Below are 25,141 nucleotides of genomic sequence, written 5' to 3'. Positions count from 1 at the left end.
AAGGAGTTTTACACTTTATTATTATCTTCAGGGAAAATAGAAATTATACCAACAAAGAAATGTAATCATAGTATACATCCTGGCTTGGCTACAAATAGTATTCACGTAGACCTAATAATGCAACTCTTAATGCTGATTTGACCAAAATTTGGCATAATTCTGTGGAAAAGTGGAGAGAGTATGTGAAGTAGTGTGGTGTAGTATGTGAAGAGAGCATGTTAGAACAAAATCCTAATCTTCCATCATAAGAATTAAATAGGTAATATAATAGTTATATTTTTCTACATAACAAATTACCCCAAAACTTAGTGACTTAAAATAGCAGATATTTATTATCTCAGTGTCTGTGGGTCAGGAATTGAGACGCAGGATATGAGAAGCTCTTGTGATGTTGCAGTCCAGGTGTCACCATGGGCTGCAGTCATCTGGGCCTCTCCTCAGGCTATGTTGTTATCTGGCTTCCCTGAGAGCACGTGATGCAGGAAAGACAGTTGGAGGAATTTGCAGTGTGTTTTATGACCCAACCTTGAATGTGACCTACCATCATCACTTCTGCTACCTTCCATCAGTCACGCATACCAACCCTAAGACATCGTGGGAGGGGCCTGCACAAGGGCATGAATACCAGAAGGCAGGGATCCGTTGGGAGCTATTTGGAGGCTGACTACCACAAGTAATAACTAAAAGTGAAAATTCACGGAATAATATTAGCGGTATATTGTTTAGAAAGGTAACATAAATACCAGAAAAAAGAGGCTGCTCCTGGGAGCAGAAATCAGGGAACCAGAAACTTCTGGTTCTCATTATAAGCTCTGTAGAACAACTTTAAGAAATACTTGGGTGTATTACTGTAATTTTTTTTTAAATTATGGAAAACTCTCAAAGCATTATGCAGCCATTTAATGTTCCCAACACTGGAGTAGAACAACAAATGGATTATATGAGGAACTCCTAGAATCTGAATCTAGTAAGGATCCTTTGGTATTTGGAAGACTGTGTGCTTGATCTTGAAGGACAGTTTACAGATGATAAACCTAAAGTTCAGTGAAAAAGAGAATATAATGACAGAACCTGAGCTAGAATCCTTGAATAAATGTGACACAAGAAGATGAGCATCAGATAGTGAGATGGCTGTGGCGTTTCACTATTGTAGAACTTGGGTGAAGGGGGAAAAAAAAGACTGTTTTGCTCTTTGTGAAGAGTAGAAAGTTCTTAAGTGGAAATGTTTGTGTTTTGGAGCTATAAATGGCAAAGCTTATTAAAGGGAGTATCCTTTTGGCAGACAGTTGGAAAGCACTTTACAGAACTCCCCAGGATAAGGATGTGTTCATGAGAGTTTGGTGCAAATTAGAGAGAGTCTGCCTCTGTCCACATGAGCTCTGCAGGCCAAGCAGAGCACTGGCCAGTCCACAGCCCCAGTCCTTCCAGCTGCTGCTGCCAGGGTCATGTTCCTAAGAGAACTCTAGGCTCCTTGTGGTCTACCACAGCCTGGTTGGTGCCCAGGGACCCCCTAACATCTGTGCCCACGATACCTGCTCTGTCCTTGATCCCCACATGCACCCCCTGCTCAAGCTTGGTCTTGTTTCAACCTCATCTCTTCCTGTCACTGTCTGTTTGCTCTTCTTGAGGAGCCTACTGTTAGGTGCTTCAGGGTTCTTGGCCAGTTTGTCTCTTCCATCTGTCCTCTAATAAAATTGGAATCAAGATAAAGTGTTCGAGAAATCAGGTCTTTGAGCTGGTGGGGGGAATTTGGAGGGGTGCAGTGAAGACTGCTACATAAATACTTTTAACCATTTTAATACCTCATGAAAATGTGTTGTCTACATTCTCCTACTATAACCGAGTATGTTGAGTTTAAAATACTAAAGGGTCTCCATGAAAAGCCTTGGCTGTCATGTACTGGGCTGCCTTCAGTACCACTCCAGTGGGCAGAGAGTTGAGCTGTGGAAGGGGCAGCGTGGGTTTTTGTATTTGCGTTCCTCAATATCTGTCTTTGTATTTTACTCTGCCCACAGATTGGGGACCACAAATTCAGTGCTCACCGGATCGTCTTAGCAGCCTCAATCCCGTATTTCCACGCTATGTTTACAAATGACATGATGGAGTGCAAGCAGGATGAGATTGTAATGCAAGGAATGGACCCAAGGTACTAAATTCCTCCATCAGGTTTCACAGCCTGCTTTCTAGGTGCAGTTTCAGCCTTGTATCTGGTGCCCTTTGAGGGCCTTCCAGCAGGACCCAATATCTAGCACAGCTCCATGCACATAGTAGGTAACCAGTAAACAAGCTAGAACCTCAGCCAGTGGACTGAGACAGGGTTAAAATAAAGAGAGTTTTGATGTGTTTTTACTCAGTTAGAGTAACACATCTCATAGGAACTAGAGTCCAAGATACTTTTTTAAAGCTAGGACTGGGAACAAAGTTGGTGGTATATTATCTGTGCTAGTCTTTTTAGCTGGCAAAGCAGTCTTTTAAATAAGTGTCTTCATTCATTACCCTTCTCATCAGTGCAGAACAGTGTTGTTCATTAGAACTTTCTGCATTGATGGAGATGTTCTGTTTGTCCTCTCCAAATTGGTAACCACTAGCACATGTAGCTGTTGAGCACTTAAAATGTGACTAGTGGGACTGAGGGACTGAATTTTAAATATTATTTAATTTTAATTAAATTTAATTTTAGGGACATTTCCTGGCAGTCCAGTGGTTAGGACTCTATGCTTTCACTGTTGAGGGCCCGGGTTCATTCCCTGGTTGGGAACTAAGATCCTGCAAGCCATGTGGTGTGACCAATAAATAAATAAATAAGTAAATAAAAATAATAAATTTAGTTTTAAATAGCCACGTGTGGCTGATGGCTACTAAAGGGACAGCACAGGTTGAGAAGGTAGCAGAAATCATGGTTATTTGATGAGTAAGAAAACTGAAGCCCAAGGAGGTCAAGCCCAGAGTTATCCCATCTGAACATCTTTCAGTGTCCCATAAGGCCCTCCATAACAGAATCATTGGCCCCAAATGTCATTAGTGCTGAGGTTGAGAAATTCTGCCCTAGATTAATTTTAGGGTCAAGAGGCAGTACTGTAAACCCTCAAATTGCATCATTTATGCACTTACTTAAAGTTGTCCTTACACCTAGACCCTCTTCACGGAAATACTTTCCTGACTTCTGTATGAAGACATTATATAAACATATACCACAGTATGCCTTTTGGGGGCCATGAAAGGAAAAAGCCATATTTATATGACTTAAAAGACTTTACTGCAAGTCTGTGAGCTGACGCTGTGTGTTTATAACCTAGGCTACATCCAAGGGCCCACTGTGCACCTACTATGTGCCTGGCGTTGTTCTGGGGTCCGGGCATGCAGCAGCAAACAGGACACACAAGATGATTCTCGTTGAGGGAGAGACAGTAAATAAACCAGTGACTCCAAATATTAGCCAGTAACCTGTCATTTGTTGCCTAACGTGTTAACTTCCCCATGGTAAAAACTCAAAGGAGAGGAGCTAGGAAACTGTGTGGCACCCTCTGGATGATTGAAGGTGATCTGCTCTAGCACATGGAGGGGACTTGTATACCCACTGCAAGGGCACAATCTCAGGCCAGCTCCTTGTATGGAAAGATGTAGAAGTGTGTGTATCTCCAGTGGCAGTTGTATACTCTCATCTCTGAGGTCTGTGTCTGACAGAGCCGTGCTGATCACCACGCACAATCCAAGTGGTTCATTTAACAGATAGACTGAGCACCTGTGATCTGTGCTGCCGTAGGTACTGAGGTATAGCAGAGGAAACAGAAAGCACCTCTTATTATGCCCACTTTCTAGTAGTGGCAGTCTGGCAGTAAACAAGTACATACATGATATGGCTGGGAAATGAAAGTGATGTGAGAAAAGTCAAGCAGAATAAAGGCTAGCGAATGATGGTGAAGGTCCGTGATATTTCAGGGTGATCAGGAAAGCCCTCTGTGATGAGGTGACGTTTGAGCCAAGACCTTAGTTGAAATGAAGGGAGTACGACATCTGGGGGAGGAGTCCTCCAAACAGAGGGAGCAGCCAGTGCAAAGGCCCTGAGGTGAGATTGTGTTCAGCATGTTGGAACATAGGGAGAGGGAAGGAGTGGAAAGTGATGAGGTCAGAGAGATGAAAAGGGGCCAGACCACATACAGCCCTATAGACAGAATTTGGATTTCATCCTTGGTGTGAATTGGAAGGCAGAAAGAAATGTTGGAAACCTCATTCTGGAAACTTATCCCAAAGAAATAATCCAAAAATGTTATTTATAATAGCTATTATGCTTACCAAGAAAGGAAATAAATTATAGCATATTTACATGTTGAATTACTATATAGCAGCCATTGAAAATGTTAAACCTGGGGAGTTCCCTGGCGATCTAGTGGTTAGTGCTCAGTGCTCCCACTGCTGCAGCCTGAGTTCAGTCCCTGGTCGTAGGGAACTGAGATCCCACAAACCATGCAGCACGGCCGGAAAAAAAAAAGGGTTGAACGTGAAGTCAGTGTAGAAACATGGGAAAGGGCTTCGTAAGTATTACGTGATTATATCCATACAACTTAAGCATGCAGGCAAATAGGAAATGAAAACGAACCTAGAAAAATGACAACGGTTGACTCATTCAGTAGTGAGATTCTGGGTCATTGCTTTCTCTTTTCAAAAGCTTCTATAATAAAATTATTTGGGCAGTAAAGACAACGTAAGGAGTAGAATGATAGCTAAGGTGAAGTAATTATTCCATTCAGGTAGATTCTCAAAGGGCACGGGCTAAATGTATTTGAGAGCGGGGCCCATCCATTCCTCAGGTAACAATGTCAGCTAACTTAGGGCCTGAGTCTCCTTTGGGCCAAGCCCCATCTCTGAAGAGCATCTTTCCTCTTTCCTCTAGTGCCCTGGAAGCTCTGATCAACTTTGCCTACAACGGCCACCTTGCCATTGACCAACAAAATGTCCAGTCATTGCTGATGGGGGCCAGTTTCCTGCAGCTTCAGAGCATCAAAGATGCCTGCTGCACATTCCTCCGAGAACGGTAAGGTGATGTGATGGGCCTGGCCTGTGGTGGGGAGCAGACCATTTCATTTCTGGGATCCCCTGCCAGTTTGCTGAGTCTTTGGGGGCATAGAGGGTCTTGTGAAGGGAGGGAACTGGGGAAATAACTCTGCAGAAATGGCATTTTTTGAAATCAGTGTCCAGCAGTACCCAGTTCTTTGGAATGGACCTCTGAGGAGCAAGACTGATGGAGCCTTGCCTGCGCTCTTCCTTGCTCTGACACGTACCTCTTCTTCTGGTCCTCTCTCTCCAATCTGAGCAGCTACCACCAGATTTATTCAGTGCTCCCTATCTGTTCCACAGCTGTCTCCCTCTTTGTTTAGATCCTTCCCCTCCTTGAATTTCTTGGCCTTCCTTTTTCCTTCTGCTCTGTAAGGGCCCACCCAAATTTCACCTCCTGGAATTCTCTGTCCCCTTCAGTCCCCTAGGAGCAATCATTGTATGCTCTTTTAGAGTAAGGACCATGGATAATACCCCTACTTGTGTCCAGTACTTGGCCATGACCTTTTGAGGACTGAGCAGATAAGAAGGCTCTTCCTTCCCCTCAAGAGGCAGAGCTCTTAGTCACAAGGTAAAAGCCACCTTTAACCACTAGAGGCTTGGGGGTGAGTGTTAGTGCTGGGCTACACATAGTCAGGGAGAAACCAGAACAGGCCCCCTCTGTCTGTGGTCTCTCCAAGGCCTGGCTCCACCTGAGCTCCTCTAATCACAAGGCCCCTGGCCTGAAGAACAGCATTCCTCCTGCCTCAGACCGGCCCTCCTGAACCTCATCCCCTCTTAGAGCCCACCTTTCCCTCTCCCATTTCTGCTCCACCAGCCAAACTCACTTAGCAGCTCTGTGGGCCCTGCCTGCTGTCCACATCCTGTCTGTGTGGTGCTCAGGGGCATCAGTGAGCACTGCTGTGTGTGCAGATGGTCTTAACGAGACTGTAGTAACGATGCCTAACATTCGGGGGCGCTCTGTGCTGGTTTCATTGGGAGGTAGGTGGTCCTGTTCCGGTTTTGCAGCTGGAGACCACATAGTGAGTGCAGCCCCAGAGCCTGGTTTGACCTGCCCTAGGATGCCTTCTGGGTCAGGCTAGAGGGCTGCATGTGATGGGCTACAGGGCACACACTGTCTGTCCTACTCATTTGTGAGCTTAAGGATACCGACTGGACTTGGTTCACCTCTGTATTCCCACAAACTTGGAGAATGAGTAAGTAAGGCCCTCTGGAAAGGATGAAGTTGGCCATTCTCACAAGGGGACAACAGCTCCACCTAGGGGCTTTTGAGTTCCTCACTGTCAACACTGGATCCAGGCTCTGTTATAAAGTAGTGTCATGTAAAAGATGCTTAGAAAAGTGATTTTTAGACCAGTGCAGTTTTTACATGCACCAGTGACATATTAGGAAAAGGTACTTAAGCACAAAGCCTGATGTTTTGAGTCTGTCCTTGACATTTTTCTATTCAGCCCTGGGAGCCCTCTTCTGAAACCTAAACTCACACCTTATTCCTGTTATTACTCCCTGCCACAGGCCCCAGAGGTTTGGCCTACTTTCTGTTTTCTTTTCGGTAGCTACCATCACTGCTATGTTCCTGAGAGTGGTTCTCCCTGAACCTGGCTGCAGAATGTCATAGGGTCTCCCAGCTGCCCCCTTCCTGTGTGCTCTTGAAGACAAGCATGTGGGCCTCAGTTTCAAGGTCTGATTACTAAAGACTTGAGGGAAACCATCCTGAGTGGTAGTAGAAAGGACAGGGCATGACAGAGCACAGAAAAGCTGCAAAGCCATCAGAGTTCTTAGAGCAATAGTTCCTGAAGCCACTTTGCCTGTTAGATATTCAGCCTGCTGATTTTTTTTTTTTTCCCGTGAGGTTGGGGGTGATTTTTTTCTGTGGCTGCTTTTCCAGCCTTCAGATGAATGAACCTCCTTGTTTTTAGGTGAGGATTGGAGGTGTGTATTTTCCAAAATTATTCTCTCAGAACTGAATCAGAACACCAAATGCATCAATAAACCAAGCCAATAATTTATTTAGTTCAAGTCACTGCTTCCTGCCTCCGATAAAGCATTACATCTTACCATGGTCAAAGTATGTCAGCAAGGAAGGAGGTTGTGAAGTGGTTGTTGACAGATGTGGGTCTCTATCTGCCCTTTGGGTTATTGTCCTTCTTGTCTCCCTCCTTCTCCTGAATGGTCCCCTCTCCCACATGGCAGCTCTCCCTCCGCCTTCCTCACCAGTTGGCTTTCAGACAGGCTCCCCATATCCCATCCTCTTAGATGTGAAAGCCCACTTCAGTGGAAAGTGTGTTTTGCGCTCAGTTATGCCAAACCAGTCAAAGACATCCAAAGGTGAGGTGTGGGAATCCTAAGCTGGGAGTGAGAGGATGGAAATGTGTGCTAGTCAGCAATGTGGATCGTCTTTGGACGCTCTCCAGTTCCCTGTCCATGGCATTTGAACCCTCCTCCTGACTTGATGTCAGAGCAGTAGGGATGAGTGAAGCACATGCTGTAGAGGCCCAGGGAGGGTCTGTCCTCATATCTGATCTGCCATACGAGCTTTTAACAAGTCTCATTCAGGAGAAAGGCTAACATTACTTGACAGATGACTGAGCTGACATTCTGACCCTGAGCCCCATATTCCTCCTTGGCCATGCTGCTTGCCCAGGGGTGCTCAAGACTCATGTTTCCTTGCCCTTTGGAAATGGCCTAGGTTTCCAAAGCAACAGACAGAGCCAGTTTAGGCTGGAATGAAACAAGTCTGCTGGGCAGGGGCGGGGGGTGGGGTAGAGTCATGGTGAATATTGATTGGTAAGTATAGCTTACTGTAACCCTTAAATCAATGGTGGGGGGCGGTGGAGAGAAAGCATTCTCACAAAGAAAAGTAAACCTCTGCAATTTTAATCTAATGTATACTGTCTCCCACCACAAGACTGTCAGTCACAAAATCAAAATAAGAAAAGCCTCATCCCCCAGGGTCTGCTGTTGTCACCAAGATTTCGGAACCATGTTGGGCTCATTTGGAATTTTCTCAGATGCAACAGTAGTAAGAAAAACAACCATAATAAAAATTAAACCAGAAGCTAACTTCATACCAGGCACCATGCTGAGTGCATCGCTTACATTGCTACTCATGGCCACAGCCCTAGGAGGTGGGTAGCTGTTGTCCTCACCTTTTCCTAGGTGAAGTTATTACTGACACTTGAAGAGCCTAAGGAATCCACCTAAGTTGCCCAGGGTGGCAGGACCAGAATTTATGCCGGGTTTCCCTGGCCCTGCTGAGTGCAGGTCTGCCTTGAGGCTGTGGGAATGTGCACAGAAGGCCAGAGTTCAATCTCAGCACCACGACTTGCTTGTAGAGGGACTATGAGCACATTTCTTAGTTTCTCTGAGCCTCAGTTTTCCATCTAAAAATGAGAGCAATTACTATTTTGGAGTGTTATTTAAAAGATCCTGGAGAATTTATATAGAAGCCCTAGCAAAGTACTTGACTCACTGATGGTGCCAAATAAGTGACAGCTGCCACTGTTGTCTGAACAGTCAGGCCTGTAGAGCCTCTTTTTGTTTAAAGGAAAGAAAAGGAAAAAAGTGTAAGGGTCCTGATGTTAGAGAAAGCATCTCTCCACGTGGTTTAAACTCTCATTCTACAACTTCAGGGCCTTTCCGGTACCAGAGGTAGACATTCAACCAAGACTGTTAACCACTGAAGGAAAGCAAATAGTTTTCCAGTACGTGCTCCATTCTTTTCTTCTGAGAGCTGCTTCCCAGGACATCCCAGAGAGCTCACTCCACATAGACACACAGTGTAGTAGACCCAAGAGGCAGGTTCCTTTGAGGATAATCTGCCTTATTTTTATACCTTTACAAATTGAGTCCCAGAGAGACTCACCTGATGTCACACAGGGGGTTTCCACTAAAGCTGAGGGCAAAACTTGTTTTTTTTTTTACCATCCTGTAGCTCTCCCCAGAACCAACTTGAGAATGATCAAAGATAACACTCTTCCTCTACATTTTTTCTTTTCATCTTCTCTTATGCCAAAAGACTTCACCCCAAAAACTGCCTGGGTGTACGCCAGTTTGCTGAGACAATGATGTGCGCTGTGCTATACGACGCGGCCAACAGCTTCATCCACCAGCACTTCGTGGAGGTGTCCATGTCAGAAGAGTTCCTGGCACTGCCCCTGGAAGACGTGCTTGAGCTGGTGTCTCGGGATGAGCTGAATGTGAAATCAGAGGAGCAGGTCTGTAGAGCACAGACCAGAGGTGACAAGGGGGCTGCCACTCTTTCTGATCTTTGTTTTCTATTTTACTTTTTTCAGAACGTAGACCCTGATGTGTGTGCAGCTGTTGTTTATTAGGCGGTTGCTTTATCATTCCATATGCATTTTTCATGAAAACTTTTTACACATCTTAGTGTCTAAATAATATTTAGCTGATTTTTATCAACCCTGTGACCCTCATTCTTCGATGTTCGGGTTATTTCCAGAATTTACTATTAGAAATATTGTTTCTGTGAACTGGAAATAAGCATAGGTAACTTTTTGAAAGAGTCTTACTCTAAAGGAGTAGAGCATGGGGGCAGTTGCTGGGAGGATATGAAGTTCAGGAGGGTTTTTTTTTGTTTTTTTTTTTTTAATAAATTTATTTATTTATTTATTTTATTTATTTGCTGGCTGTGTTGGGTCTTCATTGCTGCACACGGACTTTCTCCAGTTGCTGCGAGCGGGGGCTACTCTTCATTGTAGTGCGCAGGCTCCTCATTGTAGTGGCTTCTCTTGCTGTGGAGCACGGGCCCCAGGCGTGTGGGCTTCAATAGTTGCAGCACATGGGCTCAGTAGTTGTGGCTCACGGGCTCCAGAGCACAGGCTCAATAGTTGTGGCGCATGGGCTTAGTTGCTCCGTGGCATGTGGAATCTTCCCAGGGCAGGGCTTGAACCCGTGTCCCCTGCATTGGCAGGCGGATTCCTAACCACTGCGCCACCTAGGAAGTCCTGTTTTTTTTAAGATGAGAGAAAGTACAGTAAGTTGGACTGGATGGGAAGTTTCTAGAAGAGAGGGAAGACGTGGATGTAGGAGAAAAGGGAGAATGGTGTCCTAGGGTAAGTGAGAGAGACAGTGAAGAGCACAGGGTGTGTATTTAAGAGGAACTCAGGCCATTCACGGCCACCGCCACGGCCACAGGAGGGAGAAGGAGAGCACACGCCCAGTGCAAGGGGAGGATAGGTAGTAAAGGAGATGCTGGGAGATTTTATTCACATTCTCTTCTGGTTCGTTTCTGTGTTCTCAGCTGAGAGTGAGGTTGAGGGAGGAATGCTGGATGTTTGAGGACAGACGAAAAGGTATAAACTAGTCCTCTAGGAAATGGGGAGAGTAAATGGACAAAGCTCAGGAAATGGAGAGGGCTGGATAGGAAGCAGGGCCAGATGAGATTTGCAGTCACAAATTTAACATGAGTTGGTCAGCCCTGTTGTGTGTTTTCTGTCAGCTGCATATACTGGTGCAGGGAAGGGGGTGAATTGGATATAAAGAGCTGGACTTCACCGGGGTACAGATTTTTTTTCCAGGTAAGTGTGATTAAGAGAGATAGGAGACTAGCATGGGAAAAATGACTCCCAGAACCTATGCTGGGTGAGGGAAAGGTGAGGAAATAGGCTGGAGGGGGACCTGAGAGGGAGTCGTCCGTGCCCAAGGCTAAGTGCAGTTGTTTGCTGAGCTGGAAGGATTGGAGGCGGTGGTCAGTTGCTAGTATACTTAAAATTATGGAAGAGGAAGTGAGACGTGGGTGATCATAGGGTCCCCTGAGGACAAAGAAGACATCTTGGAGCGGTCAAGAAAAGCTTAAATGAGAGTGTACGGTGTTAATAGCCAGAGGAGTGAAGGACATCCTTTCTGTTCAACGAAAGTGTGGTGCAAGTTGTCTTAAGAGGACAGTGAGTAAATGTTTCCTTGAGCAGAGGGTGATGAGGGCTGGGCAGTAAAGGGCATTGGATGGCGGGGACGGGGGATTGGACCTGGCCCTGCAGGTACCCGGAGCACCAGTGCCGCAAGGCCTCTGCTCATTTGGTCAGTTGATCATGAGTCCTGGCCTATCATGAAGCTGTGCCGCAGCAGAAGGAGCCGCAGGCTCCAGGAGGCAAGCCGTTGGGATGTTAGTCCCAATTCATCTCATTTCCTTAATGTCAGAAGAGTCCTCACTGCTGCGTATTAGTGACCATTAGAAAAGTGAACCCTGAGCTTGGCAGTGTGGGCCTTGAGATTTAGAGGAAAGAGCCCCATCCCAAGAGCAAAGGGTTCTGCCCCTAGCTCTTCTTCTAGTTAATATGACCCAGGGCAGCTCACGTCTGTTGCAGTGATACATTCTACAAGGGCTGTGGGGCTTTAGAGGGAGATATCCTTGTGACCAGAGCCATTAGGGAAGCCTCCTTAGAGAACGCGGATCTGGATCCAGGCCTTAAAGAAAAGGGAATGGGTTTAGATGGGAAGGAAGAGATGGGGGCATTCCAGGTGAAGGAGACAGCCAGACTGGCTAGAGAAGAGGGTGCAGGAGCAGCAGGAAGGAAGGTCAATAGCACTTTGTTGCAGTACAGAAAGGAAGAAGGGGGCTTCCCTGGTGGCACAGTGGTTAAGAATCCGCCTGCCAGTGCAGGGGACATGGGTTTGAGCCCTGATCCAGGAAGATCCCACATGTTGCGGAGCAACTGAGCCCTTGTGCCACTACTGAACCTGCGCTCTACAGCCTGCGAGCCACAACTACTGAGCCCACATGCCACAATTACTGAAGCCCGTGCACCTAGAGCCCATGCTCTGCAACAAGAGAAGACACTGCAATGAGAAGCCTGTGCACCACAACTAGAGAAAGCCCGCTTGCAGCAACAGACCCAACTCAGCCAAAAATTAAATAAATAAATAAATAAATAAATAAATAATCTTTTTTTTTTTAAAAAGGAGGAAGGAAGTTTTGACAGGTTTTTGTTAGGAAGTCATAATGAAAGCCAGGAAGGTGTTACAGTAACCTAGGCTTGCCTTTCAAGAGAGTGGGCTGAATGGGTAGCTGGGGACGTGGAGAGAAAACAGTGGATTCAGGAGACAAGTAGGAGAAAAGATTGGTGGGCCCAGTATAGGGAGTGGAGGGTTTGGGATTTGGGGGTACAGGGGTGTGGCCTCCGGGTGGAGGAGTTGCCGCCAGAGCTTCCCTTCTTTGCCGTGGCAGGTCTTTGAGGCCGTGCTGGCCTGGGTCAGATATGACCGGGAGCAGAGGGGACCCTGCCTGCCTGAGCTGCTGTCCAATATCCGCCTGCCCCTCTGCCGGCCCCAGTTCCTGTCCGACCGAGTGCAGCAGGATGACCTGGTGCGTTGCTGCCACAAATGCAGGTGAGCAGAGGTGGGCCTGCAAAAGTTTGATTCCAAGTGTCTGGGTAGAGAAGAGAACTTGGCCACTTAGCTCAGGGGAGGAAGGATTTGGAGTGGTCATTCTTAATTCATAGCACCCAGATTGATCTGCCTTCTGTCTAGAACCTGGAAGAGCCCGAATCTCTCACCTTGGGCAGAGAAACGTGCCACATGGGAGCATCAAGGCAGAAGGGGCTTCCTCCCCTAAGTTATTTGAGGATATTCTAGTATCTCCCTCCATTGAGCTGTTTATGAGCCTACCAGTGCCTATACTGCCTGCCCTGACCCTGTCCACGGCAACAGCTGACTTAGTGGTGACTTCTTGGGGTTCCTCGTCCTCTTCGGTAAACATTAGTCAGTGTGCTGGCCTCAGGTGGGTTTGCCCAGCTACAGTGATGGGCAGGGGTGGGGCATGTTTAGCAGCATGCAAAACTGTTACCCAGAGTAAATCAAAGACAGCATGTTGCAGCAGAGCCACCAAAACAGCTCAGGAGATGGCAGCCCTGTCGGAGGATTGTTGTAGAAAGCAGAGCAGCAAAGGGAAGTACGCCTCTTCCTTCAGATTGCTCAGCACCCTCACAGCCGGTTCAGGAGGAAGTTGGTGGCGTGGTGCTCGCACTGTGAAGGTGTGTGTGTCATGTGGGAGTTGGAGGTGTGGATGGAGGTAGCTGAGACCCTGTGAGGAGCAGTCTCAAGGGTGCTGTTGGGGAGTCTGAGCTTTGTTCTGTAAGCAATGCGTAGCTATCAAAGGGTCTTAGAAAACCAGCTTGGACCCCAGTGTGGAGGCTGGAATGGAGGGGTGGGGCTGGAGGCAGGGAGATCTCTCAGGAGCAGTTGGCTTCTGCTGCCACAGTCCAGGTGAGATGGTTAGTTGCTGGGTGTGAGCCATGGGGATGGAAAGGAAGAGCTGGGTCTGAGTGGCAGCAGGATGCACGCAGCTTGATGAACCTCCCCGAGGCCAGCTATTTTAGGAAATACCCTGTTTATTTCTATTCAGCTAGCGGAGGTGGGCTCTCCTCCTCTTGCCCCTCCACTTTTGAGCATGTCTCAGTGGCTGTGTATAGTTTCCCCTGGTCTCACCTGGCTTCTTTGAGACCAAACCTTCCAGAAGGCTTCTCCCATGTTTCCCCTGCAGTCGTGGGTGGGGGAGCCAGGCTCAGACTACAAATGTGGGCCAAGTGGAGAGAATACCTCCTGTCCTAGCATCTTGCACTTTATTCCAGGGACCTGGTAGACGAAGCAAAGGACTATCATCTTATGCCAGAGCGCCGGCCCCACCTGCCGGCTTTCAGGACTCGGCCTCGCTGTTGCACGTCCATCGCTGGGCTCATCTATGCTGTGGGGGGCCTCAACTCAGCAGGTATCTTGCAGCTCCCCTTTGTAGAGCCCTGTCTTGGACTCCATGGTTGGGAAAGCACCAAACAACCTAGCCTGGCCCTCTGCTTCCTCCCCCTTGTGTGTCACCACCCTTGTCCCTCTTGATTTTATATAATTGTTCTACAGTTGGAGCACGTCAGATATTAATACCACTGAAGCAGAATATCAGAGAAAAAGAGGCCTTTGGAAATCCCAGAGGCCTGGCCCCCTTCCTTCACAATGAGGAAATTGAGGCCCAGAGAACTTTAGCTATGTTCACGCAAGTTGTTTTGGCTGAGCAAGGACTAGAACTCAGGTCCCGGTTCCTGAGCCCACACTCTTTCCCTAATATCACATCAGCTGTGAGATTTACGCAGCTTTGGATGGAATATAATCAGAGACCCAATTCTGTTACCAGGCTAATCACATTTGGTCATGTGGCTCTCTGGGCTCAGACTGTGAGGGTGTCATCATAAGAAGGAAGACTCTCCAGATACACACGGTCTGCACTATCAGTACTTTTTACTCTTCGCCTCTTACCTCCAGTGAAACACACACGCCCAGCAGTTCATGTGTTATTGGCAGTTCTTGTATCATGCAGTCAAGTTTTCAGGAAAGCTCTATGGTGTCTCCACCCCTCCTGCCACCCAAGGCACCATTGCCGGGCAGTAGTGATCTAGGAGAGGGCATTGGAGACATCTGAATCCTTAGTGTAGTGGCACAGGGAGTTGTCACCTCGGATGTGAAGGTCAGGCCTTTTCAGAGTCAGCCTAGGCTTGTGGGAGGTGGGCAGCTGGTGGGCAGTCCTGGGCAGTTTTGTTTTTAATTGAAAGTTAATGGGAGGTGGGTAATGGCCTCTGCTGCCTGTTAACCATATGACCTGGAAAATGTAAGTCCTCAACTAGTAAGTGCCAGATCATGGCAGGTGCTAAGTGTCCCAAAGCAGAATAAAACAGGAGGGGGTTATTTTATTTGATCTTAAACAAACAACCCCCCCCCCAAAAAAAAAAAAACCCCAAACAAACAAAAAAAACAAACTGATGAAAACAGAGGTTTGGAGTTACCATTCCTTGCTAATGTGACTACTATTTACTGAGCACTTGGTATGTTCTAGAACTATGCTAGGTGTTTTACATATTGTATCATTTAATCCTCATGGGAACTCTCCCATGGAGATTATTTCATATGTGAGAATAGAAGATGGGGATACAGAGCAGCTTGCGCAGGGCCACCCACTAGGAAGTAAAAGGGAAGCCACACCCTGCTCTGTGGTCATGCCACCCATATCAGGGAAATAGTGGATCCATTTGCCTTCACCTTTGCCTTTAAGCAGGTGAAGAACCTCCTCACAACTTAAAACTGCCCTCTCTAGAAAGTAAATAAATGCCTCCTGTCTGATTCTGTTTCCTTAAAGAATTGTTTGAGGTTATCATGGCTGCAGTTTCTTAGTGGGCCCTCCTGGCTTGAGTAATTCTGTGGGAAGAGCTGATAGGACCAAGTTGAACATTCCGTATAATCATTGCCCAACAACTGTGATCTAAACGAGCGGTCTCATTTGTTTTAATTTGAGTAGCAAATTTTTATGCAGGTGATTCCCTGAATGTGGTGGAAGTGTTCGACCCCATCGCCAATCGCTGGGAGAAGTGCCATCCCATGACCACAGCCCGCAGCCGCGTCGGCGTGGCCGTGGTGAACGGGCTCCTCTATGCCATCGGGGGGTATGACGGCCAGCTGAGGCTGAGCACTGTGGAGGTCTACAACCCAGAGACGGACACGTGGACCCGAGTGGGGAGCATGAATAGCAAGAGAAGGTATTCTGGGAGCCGGTTGTACGTCCTGAGCATACACACCAGGCATCTGGGGGACACCATGCAGGGCACATAATAGAGTGGACACAAGCTTCGGGCTGGGGGTTCCTTGCAGCCAGGCCAGCCACTGCTGATGCCTCCTGGGAGCCAGCCCACATCCGCTTAGAAGTAGAACCTCTGCCTTGTCCGTTGAGGAACTTGGGGAGACGAGACAGGGATATGTGGAAGTTGTATTGTTATTTAAGTGCCAGATAAGAACTGAAGGTTTGTATTATGGCAGATGCGAGGAGGGAGAGAAACTGGACTGGAACGTCTGGAAGGTTTCAGGGAAGAGGTGAGGTTAAAGTTGAAACCTGAAGAATAAGGAGGATTTAATTGTGTTAGTCACAAAAGGGAATCCAAGGTGTTCCTCTTTTACTTTTCTGTCCCCACATGGATTCTTGTCCCACATGTGCTTTCACACAAGGGAGTGTGGACCACAGCAGTGCTCTTTACTTCAGTCCTCCTCACGTCCCCCAGGCATGAGCACACAGCTGGTTGTGAGGCAGACTGAGTTTACGTCTCCTAACGCCTTCCAGCCCTTTGCCTCCTCCTGCGCATGTTTCCTGAGTAAACATAGTGCCTCCATTTAGCCTTCTTAGTGCTACAGTGACTGGCGGCATCCTTCCTTACGTCAGCCGTGTGTGGAGTGTTGTCATGGTTGGACAGTGGGAGCTTTGGAGTGGGAGGGTATAACTGGACAGGCTCCTCCGTTCTCTCACCCTCAGGGCAGCTACACCAGATCAGAGCGCCGTCATCTGAAACCACTGATGTTTCTCTTCTGAGACTAACAGAAGAGAGGACGGCCATCCAAGGCCCCCTACCCGTTTAACCAGAATAGCTCTGCATTTATCCCTTTTACGTATTGAGCTTCCTTGACATATGCCCAACTTTAGGAGGAAAAAGTTAAATGAAATTTTTTTTTGAAAGGGGCAGTTTGAAAACCATTGGACCAGTTGCTCTTTAAGGGCCTTTTCTGTGGTCTGAGTATTTGCCTTACAGACCAATTTGTCTGGTCATGATTTGGATTTTCTACTTGTAAGATCATGTGACCGCCAAAAAAAAAAAAAAAATGTTCGTCACTGCATGTGGTGAGGAAGAAGAGTCATGTTTCAGTGTGGAAGTCTTTTGCCACATGAAAGTGTCACGGCCATGATACACATGGTCCACGTACAGTAGTGTTTGTGTGTGGCTTTGAGTGGGGAGGAGTCTGCCTTTGTAAGGTTCACAAAAGGCCAAAGTAGCTTTGTTTTGGAAGAAAAAATATGTATATAGGATCTGCTTCTCCCAAAGCCGTAAGCTACACTCTCGTGGTTCCTTCCTCCCCCCACCTCTGCCTCCGTACTTCACCTTCTTGCTCCTTGGATGCTGTGCAGCTTTCTGTGGCCTTGAATGACTCACTGCTCCATATCCCCAACCAAGAGGGCCTTTTTCACTTTGATGGCAGTCAGGTGTTCTTCACTGTGTGTGTGCTCTGGGCCACTTGCTGGCTGTGATGTCACAGGGTTTGGAGTGCTGTCTGGGAGGAGTCCTCTGGGTAGGCCTTTCCCTTGCTCTGGTTAATGCCCTGTTATTAATAGCGTTGGCCCAGCTCCATTTCATCCCCTTTAAATTACATGCTGCCTTAAAATGTTCATAGTCACTTCTCCCCTGACGAACCACGCAGCATCTGTCCTGCCAGCTGGGGACAACCTGCTTCTGCCATCGTTCCCTGACCTTCTCCAGTCTTCCAGGCTGCTTGTGTGGAGCCTCCTCCAATGGCCTGTTCAGTCCTCCCGATGAGCATTTCCCCTTATCTCTTCACACTGCTTTTACCGTTTCATTGATAGTTAATCTCACAGTTTTGTGGCACCTCTCAATTCTTTCTCACATTTTTGTTCAACTCCTAAATTGTTACTTTTGGCCACTTCTAGAAGGATAGTGATGTGTTTAGAGAGTTTGTGACCTTCCCACATTCCTCTCCGAAGGCAGTTCCTTTTCCTCTTTCAGGCTGGTTCAGGGACATCGTGTGGATCACTTTGATTTGCTATATACATTTGAAAGAGGGCTATAAAGCCAGGTATAGTTTATTTTCCTGCTTGTTAGACACCCAGATTCATTTTAAATCTTCTCCAGCATTGGGTTTGAAAACAGTGAATCGGGCAGCTTGGCATTCATGTTTAATTTTTCCTGAGGCTTCGTGTAGAAGATTATTAGGAGAGCTTGGCATGATGAACAGTGTGGGAGTCGGGTTGGTGTCATTGAAATCCAAGGCATGCCTCTGTCTAGGCAGCCCTGAGAAGACAGCCCAGCCTCCCCAGGCCTCAGCTCCTTATCTGTACGGTGGCGATGGTGACGCTTCCTGCAGGATGTGGTGAAGGTGGAAAATAGCAAGTGTAGGGCAGCTGACGTGTATAGCAGGTGCCAAACAAACAGAAGCTGTTGTCTCACCCACTGAGACAAATTAGGGAACATGCAGGGCCGTGTATGTAAGGAAAAGATGCCTGTCAGACTTTATAGTGAATTGAGCAGGGAAATCAAGGTAACAACAAATGTATGCTGGGGGCTTGTTATGTACAAAGTACCACGCTAAGCACTGTCAGGGTCACACTGACGGAGACCCCTGTCTTCCAGGAGGTCCCCACTTGTTAAGAGGTGGCAGGTTGACTCCTGGTACCCCTGTGGGCAGGAGTATGGCTTGCTCGGTTCTCTAAACCTGGTGCGTGGGACGGTGTGCCTTCTGAGGGCCTGATGAAAATGTGCTGAACGAATGGCTGACTGACAGGAGCTGTGATAAAGGAGCTGCTCTGGGAGCATGGGGCCGGGAAGGAGTAAGTCTTGCTAGGGGATCCAGGATGGCTTTTGGAGGAGGAGAGAGAGGAATTTGACCTGGGCCTTAAAGGTAAATCAGACCCTGCGCATGGCAGAGCGGAAGATGAACATATCAAGGGCTGAGGAGGAGGGAGAGGAGGGAACCCCAGGCAGTGGGGTGGGAGGCACGAGGAACCACAGGGCAGCTCCTTTCGCCTCAATTTTCCACTTTTGCTTAGTCACATTCCTGGGATTTAGGTCTGTTCTAGAAAGCGGCAGTTGGGGGCTAGGTTACTTCTCAGTGAGTGTGAGAGTTTGCCCCAGGAAGTCTGAGGCCCATCGGGATGACAGTTCTGTCTGTTTCAGTGCCATGGGCACGGTCGTGCTGGATGGGCAGATCTATGTCTGTGGCGGCTATGATGGCAACTCTTCTCTCAACTCTGTGGAGACCTACTCACCTGAAACGGACAAGTAAGGACTCCTGCTCCCTTGGGGCAACTGGAGCTTGCTAAACAGAGCGTAAAAAAATCAGAACTGCAGTCTTTTTTTTTTTTTTTCATTTTATTTATTTATTTATTATTTTTGGGGGATACACCAAGTTCAATCATCTGTTTTTATACACATATCCCCGTATTCCCTCCCTCCCCGTCCCAGTCCTCTAAGGCATCAGAACTGCAGTCTTTTAATCATGCTTCTCAAGGATAGGGAATATCTCACCTATTTAGCTCTTGTAGTACCTTGCATATAGTAGCTATTTAATAACCTTTGGTTAAATGAATGAATGATTAAATAAATTCTAAAAACAAATAGTCTGCTTAGATACTTGGAAACATTTATTAATGCTCTGTACCTCTTAATTAAATCAGCACCTTTTAATGGAATGCAGGTGAAAAGGGATGAGGAATAGATGAACAGCACTTTCCAAAGTGGGTAAGGTATGATTTGGAAAAAAAAAAGTTACATGTCAAATAGTCAAAGAAGCTTGGGAAACGTTGATGTCTGTACCACCAGAGGCCTCTTCTTCCCATAATACATATTAATATTTTAAAGACTGTGAAATTCTGCATCAGAGAAACCTCTTCAACTTCATTTTATCTAACATCTATCACCATCTGGTGGACTTATTTTGCAGAACACTCTTTGGAAAACACTGACAAGGTTAGCTTGCGTTTCATTTCAGTATTTGAATCTGCTTATGCTATAACAGTATAAGCACATTAGTAGGATGGATTCATCACACTGCTTTTAAGCCAATATTCCACTCACTTAACCAACTTATTATGTATCAGGCAGTGAGCAAGGTGTCTAAGATCCTTAAGTAGCACCTAGTCTGTTGGGGCTACAACACATGGTGATCATCCTCCCCTGGGGGCCTGTGTCTGGAGCTCTTGGGCACAGAGTGGGAAGGGCTTTCATCTTCCCCACAGCTAGGGGGAGAGTCAGGTTGCAGAGATGTCAGGTCACAGAGAGTCAGGTCGCAAAGATGTCTTCTAAGGGGAAACCCATTGTGGATAGTGGGAGACACGCATCCCAGGCAAGGGGACAGCAAGAAGAGAGTCTTGGAGATAAGAAAGAGCTGTATGGCTGAGGAGCAGGTGTGGGTGGCATGCAGCAGGAGGTGAAGCTGGAAGGTGGATGAGGACCAAGTGGTAAAGAACCACATTAAGGAACTTGGGAGTCTGCCTTAGAGGAAGCAGGAGTCACTAGAGGATGTGCTGTACAGGATTGGAATGGGGATGGTCTAAAAGCTGGACCACCTGTGAGGGGGTGGTTACAGTGGTCCAGTGAGAGGCCAGAGCTAGGGCAGCAGTAGTGGGATGGGAATGAGCAATGACTAGGAGGCAAACCAGCAGGGACGTGGTGACCACAAGAATGTTGAGAATGATGGAGAAGTCATAAAAATGCTGAAATTTTAAGTCTAGCAACTAGGTAGCTGGTGGTCCCATTATCAAGACCAGGGAGGGTGCTGGAGGAGCAGATCTGTCAGTGAAGCCTTGCTTGGGACATGCTATGGGCCTGGAGCTTAAGTGAGAGGCGACAGCCAGAGTGAGCCCTTAGCAGAGGTGGTCGGGGTGGCGATGAGAAGTGGGGAGATTGTCCAGGGTGAGACAGAACACAGCATAGTCCCCCTGAGTCCTTCTGAGCTGTCTTGGGAGGACAGGAACACCAAGTCTCATGGCTCCCCTTCTATTTTGCCTCTTTCTCTAAGGTGGACAGTGGTGACCCCGATGAGCTCGAATCGCAGTGCTGCAGGGGTTACAGTCTTTGAGGGCAGGATATACGTGTCGGGCGGCCATGACGGTTTGCAGATCTTCAACACTGTGAGTCTGGGCTCCTCGTGGGCTGAGGGCACCTACTCTTGGTATCTTTGAGAGTTATTTTGAAAGGATATTCTTTGGAAAGAGCCTCAGACTTGCCATTGTTAGGTAAAGTATCATCTGGAGGTCTCAGGCCATCTGCCACATGCTCTGAAATGCTTCTGAGAATGAGAACCAGCACAAAGGAGTTTGGCCATAGCACCCACACCCCCGCCTTGTTCAGTTCCCCGGTGAACACTGCGTGAGACCTGGTGAAATTACTGCCCAAAGTAAGCCCGATCATGTACAGAGTGTGAACTTTCAGATAGTTGCATTCTTCTGGGTAATTTGTTTGAAATTGCATTTATTCTTTTAAAAACATCTCGAGAGCCACTTACTAGCCAGTCAGTGCTGTAGGGGAACACACTGTGCATGGATCTCAAGAGACCCCGCTCCCATCCCGGCTCTGTCACTACATAGTAGTGCATCCTGGGCAACTTCTTGATCTGTTTCCTCAGGTGTAAGCAGAACTGGTCAGGTTAGGCCATCTCTCTCTCACCCGTCCCTATAAGCCCACGAGCAGGTGCACAGCTGGGGAAATTGGGCATCAGGGGCAGGGCACATGCTGGCAGAGCTGCTTGTCCTCAGGCCTCCCCCTGGGGCCTGATGCCAGGTGGGCCACCGGTGACCGGGCTTTGCCTTGACTGTCCCAAACCTGCGCTTCTTTCCCCGCTGCAGGTGGAGCACTACAACCACCACACGGCCACCTGGCACCCGGCAGCTGGCATGCTCAACAAGCGCTGCCGGCACGGAGCCGCCTCCCTGGGAAGCAAGATGTTTGTGTGTGGGGGCTACGACGGCTCGGGCTTCCTCAGCATCGCGGAGGTGTACAGTTCTGTGGCGGACCAGTGGGGCCTGATAGTCCCCATGCTCACGCGCCGGAGTCGGGTCTCCCTGGTGGCCAGCTGCGGGCGCCTCTACGCTGTGGGGGGATACGACGGACAGTCGAACCTGAGCTCGGTGGAGATGTACGACCCAGACACGGACCGCTGGACGTTTATGGCCCCCATGGCATGTCACGAGGGAGGGGTCGGTGTGGGCTGCATCCCTCTCCTCACCATCTAAGGCGAAGGGTGGGATGTGGTGGGGTAGGGATCTGGTACAAACACAGGCACTCCCTTCCAGGGATAGTCCCCCTCGGGAGAGGTGGTGGACCAGAAGGCAGGGTGATCCGTGAGCTCGCCAGAGGTACAGTTTTTCCAGGTGCTTAAGTCCTCCCTCCCTGTGCAGCCCTTGTGACCTTCAGGCCTAGGTCATCAAGATGCACAGCATAGGACAGAAGCCCCTCTGGGTCCTGCAGCCAGTGACACGGGACTGTTTGCTGGTCCACACGTCCAAAGGCTCCATCCAAGCCCAGCTCCCACCTGCCACAGCTCTGTGGGCTGCCCATCTGCAGAGGGTCTTCCATCTGACACTCTTTGCCTACTGCTTGCCAGCCGTGTTGTGGCCAATTTGAGATGGGGTGGCTTGAGTGGCCAAGCCTGTTGGAAACTGCGGGGTGTGGCTGGGAGAGGAGGGACACAGGCCAGGTTGTCCTCACTGCGAGGCTGCAGCCATGGCAGTGTTCGTTGCACACAGGCACCTTTCCTTCCATCTGAGGGCACTGAGGATTTTGTCTGCATTGCTGAGTAAGCAGGAAGAACAGAAGCTTTTCCTGTGTCTAATTTTGGGATTTCAGTGAGGTCTTTTTCATCTTGTTCAGGAGAAACAGAGGGAGAGAAAAAAAAAGATACTTGAAAGAAACTGAAGGAAAGTTAAAGAAACACTTGAAAGAAACTGGAAAGAAAAATACTTTTTTAAAGTGAGCATTTTTTGCAAGAAGAAAACATAAAAGACACTAAAGGCAAATTTGTGTTTGAATGGAAAACCACCCAACGTGGAAAGGGTGGTATCCGCTCCCACATTCGGATCCCAGGGTCCTAAGGCCTCGCATGGCACTCAGGGTTCCCTCTGAGCCCCCACGTGTCCGGAATCAGTGCACTCTCGACCAGTCCTGTAGCAAGGTGCTCATGGGGTTTGTCTTCACACCCACTATCAGAGGACTTTTTTAATCACAGGCTTAGCGAGCTGGCTAAGTTCCTGCCGCTCTTGTCGATGGGAGCTCCCAGCATGTCCCTGGAGGCTCCGGATGCCCCGTGGTTACCTCCCACTGCCACCATGGCGCCCATGCAGATCCCCACCCCACTTTCATGCCTTCCTTATTTGACCAGCAGGAAACAGTGGGCCCGGCCAGATTCTCATTTGCCCATCTATCATTCTTGGATAGTTTTCCTCATCGTGATGCTTCTGAGGCACATTGACCATTTGTACCTCTAGAATCTAACCACGGACTTGGTCCTTCCACCAGCCACAGGCTGGCTTGGTCCAGTAACCCTATCTACCCTGCCAGTCCACTGCTCCTCCATCCACTTGCCAATTCCAGGGGTCTGGCCTCCTTTCCACCCCTTGGCAGACCAACCAGCAAGGTGGACCTTTACATTCTAGCAAAGCTGGCTTTATAATATAAAAGCCTAGAGAATCTCTTGCTGCTGCAAAGAACAAGTTTTATATTTCTTCCTGTGATCTTAGCAAATGACCTCTTGAAGAGACTCCATGCTCCTCCTTCCTCCTCCCTGGATGGGACCTTGATGTTGCACAGTGGGACCCCAACAGGAGGACACTTCTGTTATCAGTGCACTGGGCAGTGGAGCTGTCCTTCAACTGCTGCTGCCAAAATTTGGTTTTCTAAAATTCTTCCAGTAGAGACTAAAAGAGGATACATTTTCAATGCAAGATTGGGTCTCAGGGTCCCAATCTCCACCTGGTTGGTCTCCTGCCCATGGCTGCCTGCCTGGGTGTCCTGGAAGCCTGTTTGGAAAGGCACAGTGTGGCACCTGAGACGCCTCTCCTACCCTGGGACTGTGAGGTTTACCAGTGTGTGCAATCGCCATGTTTCCAGAGGGAAGTACCTTTGTTATCTGCCACTTAGGAGCTGGACCTCTGCTAAAAGCACTTGAAAATGATGTTTTTATTTTAAAAGACTTAATAACCCGATGTAGTTTAGCCTGGGCTCGTGGTGGAGCTCTGGCATTTCTCACTCCCTGTCAGTTTACCTGTAGAGGTAGACTCAGAAGGAGGGTGGGGTCTGTGTTTCCTGTTAGGGAGGAGTTATCAGTGCTCATCTTCTTATTGTAAGCCCCTTTCTTTTGTGAATTTGCAACAGCACTGACAAGCCTGGGTTGTGAACATGTTAAGAATCAGCGAGTGGGCCTCACCAGGTCCTTAGGATGCTGACCCAGATTTTGCCATTGGGGTTGAGAGATCATTTTCCCATGATCTGCTGCTGTTGTGGTGGCCTTCCGACATCTGCTCCCACCTTCTGGTATAGAAGTTACACTGCTGCGCCTGGGGTCAGTATTTCCAAGTAAAGTGAGGCCAGTGCTTTGATCTGGGCCCTGAGCACAAGTGAGCAAACACCAACATTTTCACACTCTTCGCATTGGTTCCTCAGTCTGGTAGTGATGACTGTTTACAGGTGGCAGGTCTGACTTTGGTGTTGGAGTCTTTCCAGTAAAACCATGAAAAGAAGAGACATCACCCAAAGATATTGTGAAAAGGGTATAGGACAGATACTATGGACAGTGAGCCTTGGGGTCCAGCCCAGCTGAGCAGAGGACTGTGGCATTTGCTGTCCTAGGGTATTTCCCCTTAGATAACACAAGAAGCCTTCTCTTCTGGGTTTCATCTGAGAGCAAAGCCAGGATGGGAGCTGAAGACCAGCCTTTTGGCCACAGAGATGTGAGTAGATAGGAATTCTGATTTCCCCCTCCCCCCAATTTATTGTTTCCCAGAAAATCTTAATTCCTTTTATTTATAGAACGCATGTCTTTTGTGTTAAGAAACCAAAGAAAAATAAAGAGTACACTCCTAATATATTTATGCCCTTTCCTGATTTATTTTTTTATTAGAGGTAAACCATATTTTTATTGTAATTCAGTGAAAAAATATTGGACAAAGTGAAAATATTTCTGTGAAAAAAAGGGGAAAAGCCCAGCTGTATAGCAAAAGTATTCTTTGGAGAGACGTGTATATTTTATAAGAATGGGTTCTGATGAAAAAACGTGCGAAAGGCTTCATGAGCGTGTTGCATATTTGCTCCCGTCCAGATCACCACTTCTCTTGGATTTCCCCTTTTCTTCACTTACTACTGTAAAACTCCAAGAGTTCTTCAGTGGAATGTGACTGGCCTGTGACCACCTGGAACCAAAACCCCCAACTCCTTTTTATACTCCAAGCCAGAGGTACGTAACTTTGGTGCACATAAAAGGTGTGCTGTCAGTGAAAATTTTTTAAATGACAGGTTGACTCATAGACCCCTCCCCAGAGAACCATTCC

General features: G+C 47.8%; 1 protein-coding gene across 3 annotated transcripts in view; it reads left to right on the top strand.

Annotated features, from left to right (window-relative positions):
- KLHL18 (kelch like family member 18) overlaps nt 1–24,681 on the top strand; it is a 52,548-nt gene extending 27,867 nt beyond the window's left edge. Inside the window, exons 2-10 of one of the 3 annotated variants that reach the window (XM_057705363.1) lie at nt 2,016–2,146; nt 4,892–5,032; nt 9,071–9,269; nt 12,239–12,399; nt 13,641–13,777; nt 15,362–15,584; nt 18,777–18,881; nt 20,620–20,731; nt 21,446–24,681. In XM_057705363.1, the coding sequence (XP_057561346.1) occupies nt 2,016–2,146; nt 4,892–5,032; nt 9,071–9,269; nt 12,239–12,399; nt 13,641–13,777; nt 15,362–15,584; nt 18,777–18,881; nt 20,620–20,731; nt 21,446–21,832 (1,596 nt within the window). In that variant the 3' untranslated portion in view covers nt 21,833–24,681. Of the gene's footprint in view, nt 1–2,015; nt 2,147–4,891; nt 5,033–9,070; nt 9,270–12,238; nt 12,400–13,640; nt 13,778–15,346; nt 15,585–18,776; nt 18,882–20,619; nt 20,732–21,445 lie in introns of all 3 variants that reach the window. The other 2 variants (XM_057705362.1, XM_057705364.1) reach the window with 2 other exon arrangements.
- Nucleotides 24,682–25,141: the final 460 nt, after the last annotated feature.

The sequence above is a fragment of the Hippopotamus amphibius genome, chromosome 13 (genome assembly GCF_030028045.1).
Source record: "Hippopotamus amphibius kiboko isolate mHipAmp2 chromosome 13, mHipAmp2.hap2, whole genome shotgun sequence".
Lineage (NCBI taxonomy): Eukaryota > Metazoa > Chordata > Mammalia > Artiodactyla > Hippopotamidae > Hippopotamus > Hippopotamus amphibius.
Note: the sequence above shows the minus strand (reverse complement) of the source record. Positions and strands in the feature narration are given on the sequence as shown.